The 8,419-nt window shown below is 37.0% G+C and overlaps 1 protein-coding gene across 1 annotated transcript; it reads right to left on the reverse strand.

Moving 5' to 3' along the window:
- On the reverse strand, positions 1-5,644 carry LOC122596823 (interleukin-1 receptor-associated kinase-like 2). Its single transcript, XM_043769473.1, is given in 6 exon segments — positions 1-241; positions 2,386-2,614; positions 3,393-3,606; positions 3,711-3,823; positions 4,362-4,993; positions 4,995-5,644. Coding segments are annotated over 6 exon segments (2,079 nt in total).
- Positions 5,645-8,419: the final 2,775 nt, after the last annotated feature.

Consider the following 8,419-nt stretch of genomic DNA (forward strand, 5'->3'; position numbering starts at 1 on the left):
TTATCTCCCCGATGGCCAATCCTCTACTTCAACTACAAATAATTGCATTTTTCCCTTACACACTCTAGTATGCCCAAAGGTAAATTTCTCATCACAGTAAAAGCATTTACCCTTAGCTCTTTTCTCTTCTAAAAATCTATTATTCACTTTCTTAGGAATAGGAACAATAGCATTAGCAAGTGTAGGTAAAAGTGCTGGCTTACCTATGGCAGTGTAGGTACTATTTTTCAAGTTGTTAGACCTGCATCCAGTAGTATTATATCCTTATAGGCTTAGCTAAAGCTTTATTGGCTTGATTTTGCAATTTTGCCAATGAAATAGTCTCTCTTAACAGTCAGGCCTAAACATTCTCAATTTACATTTAATTTCTAGTTTCAAACCTTCAATAAATAAACTGGCAACATATTCTTTGCATATACTAACCTTATTCAGCAGTAAGTCAAACTGATCGCAATAGTCATCAAGTTCATCCAACTAAGTCAATGCTTTCAATGCTCCTATGGCATCCTCCATCGTCGTTCCAATTCTAGCTGTAGCAGATCTAGAATACTCCTTCCATGTGATTTCCTCCATAGTTTTACCACTAGAACTTAAATAAGCTCAATGCCATTGCAGTGCTCTGGTTTCCATATGTAAGGCAGCATATCAGACTTTTGATTCCTCTGGCATATCATCAATCGTGAAATAATGTTCACACTAATAGATACAGGACTCTACATCATCACCGTCAAATTTAGGAAAATGTAATTTCGTTAATCTGCAATGATTTGAGTGATATCCTTCACCACGCGCTTCGCCACGCACCGCCGTTGGTCGTTGTTGCAATTTCTCCATGTCGCGACTCAGCGCTTCCATCGCCGTATTCAATGAAATGATTATTTGATTCTGATCTTGAATCTCCTTCTGTTGAGCCGGCTAATCCTTTTGTAACTTCTTCAATTCTTGAGAGCGAGTAGAGGTTATGGATTAGTATACATTAGGATTCAATCGGAATACTCGCCAGAAGAGATAACCGGAATCGGAGCTTGGCCGGAGGTCGGTTAGCTCTATTACCAATTGATAAAGAAAAAAACTGAATTTAGGAGGAGAAATGATTAACACACACAAACTTATTGTATTATTGATTATTATCCCCCTTTATACAAGCCATAGCTGATAACCGCTCTCAACAACCATTTGAATATATATTACAGACTTGACACAATTGACCCTAGACTTATCACACATTGACACATATGTAACAACAAAACATAGACAAATTAGGAAACCAACTAAAGTGTACCTAATAGTACATGATTGAACCATATTAATAAACAGATTTCTCTAACACCCTACAAGTTGTAGCCTTGTAGGTTCAATCCAATGATGCTTAACTTAACCCTAAATCAACAAGAGAAGCATATCTATATTCTCTCTTTAATCAAGCTTATAAAGACTTCTGTAACTAAAGAAAAAAAAAAGAGAATTGTCATATTTACTAAGGGAAATAGCATAAATTTGATATCCTTCAGGCCTATTGAGTTTTCCCACATAAATTTGTCATCCTCGTTTCAACAGTCGTATTTCTTAAGTTATCTTTAAAGCATTGCCCCCAATTTATTGCAAAGTAATCATTCCCTTTGGTTCCATTAGGCACAAAATGAAACTTTCCATATCTATTTGCTTGGGTCTATTACTAGAACATATATTTGTCCTCCTTTGGGTTGATGCCACACCCCATGTTCATTTCCCCACATCAAACACTTCCACTTTGTTTCAATGGTTGGTCCCAAAAGTACTCGACCACATTGAAATGGCCTAAATGATAAATAAAATAAAATAAAATAAAAATTCCAAATAAGAAACATACATACCTACTACAACAAACATAGTCTCTCAAGAGGCAAATTCTATAACCCCATCTATAAGCTATAATCTATAATATTATAGAACACATTTACCAACCTCATTTCAAAATTCAGCACTAACAATATTCTCCCACATCCAATAACAATGTCACATTCTTTTTCCACCCTATAGCAATGTGGCATATCGTCCTCTTTTCCCCGTCTTACACCACCACTGCGAGAAACCCCAAAAAGACAAAATCCAAGAACCCTCCCTCCCTCCCCCCCCCCCCCCCCCTCTTTCTCTCTCTCTCTCTCTCTTAGATTTTACACCTGGTGATTAAAATGAACTGTTTTTAGCGAACTTCAAGAAAGCACGGACTCATGTAAAAACCTATCCAGAAAATCATTGTTAAATTACGATTTGGTTCTCTCGACTACTGTAAGTGCGATGATAGTTTTAGAATCTAGTGGAAAAGTCATGACGACTTTATTTGAAAATGCAATATGGATAACTAATATAGACATTAGTACCTAGTTGATGTATTGATGGACTTACATGATCTCCTGAATGAGATATGTTTGGGAATCATACGAAGATAAAAGCCCTGCCACAGCCCAGCTTGGTATTTTTGGATTGAAGTGTTCATCTAACAGAATGTTTTCTCTACTAAGATTAAGAGGTACGGTAAGAGGTAATTCGGTTTCAAGGTACAGAAGAGCATGAGCAAGGCCTACTATGATGTTGTAACGAGTGAACCATCCCATCAGAGACTCTCTAAATCCATCTGCGTAGAAATACATACTCGTAAAACTTACAGCTATATGAAAAAGATAAAAAAAAAATTATGATTCAAGTTTTCTGCTCATTCCATACTCAAAAATGAATGATTAATTTAATCTACAGATGCATGTAGTTTGCATAGTAGAATTTTACCTGCTGATTATTTCAGTGCTTACCTGAGAGAAATCATCCAATAATCTATACTAACGTTACAAAAGAGATGGCATATGTCTCACTTTTTGAATTTTGTAACAACTTTCTACATATAGAAATTAATTAATCTAACAACTATTTGTTTGGCAACGTAACTAACATAAAATAAACTAAATTCTTAACAAAAATAATAAAATATTTTTTGAACAATACCAACGACTCTCTATATTACACCACCACCATCTATTGGGTGATCGACTGAGCTGGCTGCCATTTTTAACCGATTATAAAAAATTTGAAATTTATTTCTAAAATTTCAATTTTGACCTAAATTTGAATTTAAATATTCTAGAAACCATCTAAAGTTGCATAAAGCGCAGGTGGATTTCTAGTTAACGATACAGACAGTCTTTCTCTCTCTGATTGAGAGCATATCTTAGCAAGTGATTCAAAGTAAACCAGAATAACTGAGCCGCAACTAATAATCTAGGACTTCAACTAATAATAGATTTCGCCTGATTTGAGGTCAATACGATGACATCTAGCTTTAAAACTGATAAACTCTTCACATCTAACTTCTGAAACATTAAAAATGATATGATGAGTGATGAGATACAAGATTGGCTTACCAAAGACTAGTTCATCCTTCAGAATTCCACGGGGCATGAATTCCTGTATAAGATACATCTTTTTACCCTCCACACAAAAACCCATGAACCGGGTCACATTCCTATGCTGAAGTTTTATCAACCTCCATAGTAACTGGTTTATAGGCCCAATGTCAGTGTATTCACACCGAGTAAGCCTTTTGACAGCTATCTGTTGGCCATTTTGTAGTATGCCCTAAAGATGTCATGTAACATAGACTTAAACTTGAGCCAATCTACATGCTAACCAGCATACAAGCTTAGAATGTCTATTTATGAAATTATGCATATACAATGTACCTTATAGATAGAGATATAATCTCCACTTGTAAGCGCATTAGCATTAGAGAAGTTACCAGTTGCAACCTTTATTGTGTTAAAGGCAAATCTCCAGGCTTCCAAACTTTTACGTCCTGCAACTTCAAGCAACGCTTTTTTTTAAGCTTCATTTACTCTATTTTGCTAAAGGAAAAGAATAGTACAGTTTAAAATCAAGATGAAATCTTATAGGCTTATATTAAGAATTCACAAATAATTATATATAAATTAAGATTTCACACATGATTAAATCACCAATGATGAATGATCCTCGGGCCAAGTGATTGAGGTGAGGCACCGAGTGACTTCAATAATGGGGAGGTCATGGGTTCAACTCCCACACGGAACAAAATATTGGGGTTTTCCATGTTGGGCCAGTGACCCGTCAGTGATCCAAATTTGTCGTTAAAAATAACCCGATTAAATATAAATTAACATGAACTTTTTTCCATTTTGAGAAAAGGGAAGAATTGTATCCTTACAAGTTACAAACACTAATCGAATATTAAGTTATATACTGATATTAGACCTCTTACTTTGTAGGGATGGAGTGGTGAATTTATACTCCGTATTTTGGTATATCAGAATATTGAATGTGATATAAATAGAAACTAACACATTCAAATACGTTACCAGTATTGGCTGGAGTTAGGGTAGAGAACAATGACCATGCTTTCTTAATAAATGGCACTCTTCCACCATGCCTGATAGAAGATGTTGCCGGGCGTTTATCGGCATGAACTTTTATCTGCTCTGTAGAAACAATAACAGCGTCACTCAGAGAACTAACACGGCCTTCATTGATGCTTCCAACATCTTCTTCATCATCTTCTCTGCTAGTGGTGACAAGCTTTGCCTGCAACTTAAGAGTTGATGCTTCTTGTAAACTCAATGCTAACTCGAGCCTCGCTACTACCTCTGCCATTGTAGGACGCTCCTTTGGACGATTCAGAAGGCATTTGTAGGCAATTTCTCTGAATTCCTTTAAGCAATCAGGCACGATTTGCTCTCCTAAACAGGGATCGAGAATTTGATCCAATTTTCCTTTTTTAATGTTTTTGGCCCATCCAGCAAGACTACGTTGCTCCTCGACCAGTCTGAGGTCTACAGCAGGTCTCCCACACAGAACTTCAAATAACACAATACCAAATGCATACACATCAGACCTTCTTGTCAGCCTGTGAGTTAAGAAGTACTCGGCATCCATATAGCCAAATGTGCCTCTAATCCGATTGGTATAAACATTTGTGGTACATGAATGATTTGCTGGACCCATTCCTGGACAAACCAAAGTCAGAAACCTTAGCCTCCCAGTTATCATCCAATAGGATGTTTGAACTTTTGATGTCACGATGGATGACTCTGTGTCGAACACCAGTAACAGTGTGCAGGTAGTCCAAACCACGTGCTGCACCAATGCATATTTTGAGACGTTCAATCCATGTTAACTGAGGACCACTTCTCCCATCTCGTCTTTCACGCAGATGATCCTGAAGGCTTCCATGGGGCATATATTCGTAAACAAGGATCTTTTCTTGACTGGATTCACAATATCCTATTAAAGAGACTATGTGACTATGCCGAAACAATGAAAGCATCTCGATTTCTGCCCAAAACTCAGCAGATCCTTGGTTGGAATCAAAATTTAACCGTTTGATGGCAACAGTTGTTGATCCATGGTCAATGGTACCTTTGTATACTTTTCCAAACCCTCCTTTTCCGATAACCAGTGCCGCATCAAAAATGTGGGTCGCCAGTTTGATTTGCCAAAGTGAAAAGCGACGGCATAGGTGATCAGAGGACAAACAAGATGATGATACCTTCCTCTCACCATGCCCTTCTTCCTGATGTTTCCGCAAGTAATGAACAACGATATTCAAAACAGTTAAGATAAATAAAAGCCCAGTAGATAACATCTTGCACATGAAAATGGTCTTTAGAGATATGCTCCTAAAGATGCCATTATGCATAAAGGGTCAACTGTACTGGGGTTGACTTGACTAGTTGACTCACTAACCAAAAACTATACATCAGGAATGCATTTGGAATAACCAAGAGATTTCCAACAAAGCACTTTTCATACAATTAACTAAGGGAAACAGTCAACACACAACAACCACAGGTTGGACCTTTCCTTGCTTGTTTACAAAATATTGAAATTACATTATAAATAATAGCAAATCAGCTTGTTTTATTTATACACAAATGTTCTGATTGAGCATTCACCCTTCTTTTGTTCAAATTTGGTCATTAAGAGTATGCTTCAAGTTATATCTGGACTTTTGGGCTGCTTCAAGAAAGGAGGTTTGAACTGCGGTTCTTTTGAGACCTTCACGCCCTCTTTTGAATACCACAGCTTCTTAACAATGGCTTCTTTAAATCAGATTTCTAGTCTAAAAGGCCATAAGGCGTTTGAGTAAAGCAGAGATTTTAGCTTATTTTAGGCGTTTATTGGCTTGTCGAATTTTCAAAAAGCTAATAAGTTTACATATAAACGTGTGTCCTTAAGCAAGTAAAGTAAATAATCTCGTTAGCTGAGGACGAAAAAATGAGTACATAGAGGGAGTTTTCTCTGTTCAATCTATCCGGTTAGGTGAATCTTGAACTCGGATGTACACGACCTAACCGGGAATTCCATGACCATTTCCAAAACTATCTTTTGCCACCCCCAACAAGTTTATTTGGGAAGTTTCAAACACTTGTTGTGAGGACATAATATTAGTGGTATTAATGTGGAGGACTTTTCAAGAAAATGGTCATGAGTCCGATTCCGTGCCGCTCGACATGATGGCACAACCAACTATTTGAGTCTGGTCAGAATGTTAGTCCAGAGGACCACGGGGTTAGAGCTTCTTTGTCGTTTTAAACCCTAATCCAAACACCCCCCGACAAAAACCTATCAAATAATGTAAATAAACTCACAACACCCCCTAAATTCCACTAATAATGCAAATGTAGAAGAAAATAAACACAAAAAGCTAACAACGCCATCGGTGGACTCAGTTGAGCGCCAAATGCTTGGAAGAAAAATAACAGGAGGAATCTTTCCAAAACTCAAATGAGAGTATCTATGATCCGGTTAGTTACGTGTTTGTTTGTATATTAGCAGGTCTCTTTTGCGAATTCTTTGGCCCACAAACTCAATTATTAATCTCAGGTTAGCACTGTTTGAACAGGTGATCTCGACATCACCTCATCTCCAATTATTAAAATCCAATTAAAAAATAAAAGATTCACACACATTCCATACTCTCTCTCTCTCTTTACACACATAATCATACAATGGACCCGAGGCCGGTCATCAGATGCTACGATATGCCCGTACTAAAATTTTATAGCTAAAAAAAAGTAAGTAACTGCGTGCCGTCTTTCGTGGGTTTTGAGCCTTAATAACTCGACGGTGTATGGGGAAGGTTAAGATGTAGGCAGACCTTACCTCTACCAAAATAGAGAGGCTGCTTCCAGTTTTTACCTAAATGGTAGAAAAGGCCCTCCAACATTTGCGTGGGATGAGGATCGAACTCATGACCTCTGTCTCCAGAGGCAAGGGTGTATAAAGTTTTGAGCTCATTTAAACAATTCTTATAAAATGAAAAATACAACTTATGTAACATCCGTCAATTTTGACCGTTTGACTTTTCACGAAATTTGACTAATAACTTAAATCATTATTGAAGATGTTTTTGTTTCGAGACATTATGAATAGTGATATGCTTGACGGGTCAAACTATCAACTATTTATGTGACATGATAACTAACGATGATGTAAGGGGTTAGAAATGTAAACGGGTCAACCCGTGGGTCAAACCCACAATCCATGATCCAAGAACTTACCCAAACCCTATCCCCTTTCCCCACCCTATCCATTTATTCCACCATTCATTCACACTCTTAAACACATATCTCTTTCTCTAAATTTCTTCTTCATTAAATGTTGTTTGAATTAAATTAGTGCAAGAAATCTTATCATCATCATTATATCTCAATCATATCAAAATTTGGGTTTCAAAATGCAAGAAAACACCACTTTCGAGTCAAATTTGGGTTTGAGTACTTGGTGAAGATTTTGGTAAGTTAAACTCATCCCATAATCATCATCTATGTTTGTTAACTTGTTTACAATTGATTCAAAGTAAATTCGGGTCATAAATCAGGTCAAAACGCAATTAGGGTTTTCCTAGGGTTTCAAATGGGTCAAAAACGATTTATAGTCTTGATTTGAAGTTATGGGTCGAATTTATGAAGTGGGTTGTATATAAATATGTTTATGTATGTGTATTTATGTTCAAAAACGAGTTGGAAAGGTCCCATGGTCCCATCGAAGGTCAGAGAAAATTTTCGCACCGCGAGATCTGGTCACCGTGCCGCTAGTAACTTGTTCTACTTGTGCCGCGAGCCAAGTCCCTTGTGTCATGAGTTTGTGCATGTTTTCATGATAAACCTTCGAACGCTTTATAACTTTTGATTCGTAAGTCCAATCGAGACATATGACCTATCGTTGGAATCATGAGAGAATCTACCTTCTTGTGGTAACATTCATTTGGGATGAATCCTCTTCCATTTCTAAAAATGTCGAATTAAAGTATCTTGTTCATACTCGGGAAAGTCGTTGAAGCGTTATGGGTTTGTGACTCGACTTAAACTTGTTAGACCGATTTGTTTAGGGTTTTAAAGTTGACATTGATGATATT

Source organism: Erigeron canadensis, chromosome 4 (genome assembly GCF_010389155.1).
Source record: "Erigeron canadensis isolate Cc75 chromosome 4, C_canadensis_v1, whole genome shotgun sequence".
In the NCBI taxonomy this organism is placed as follows: domain Eukaryota; kingdom Viridiplantae; phylum Streptophyta; class Magnoliopsida; order Asterales; family Asteraceae; genus Erigeron; species Erigeron canadensis.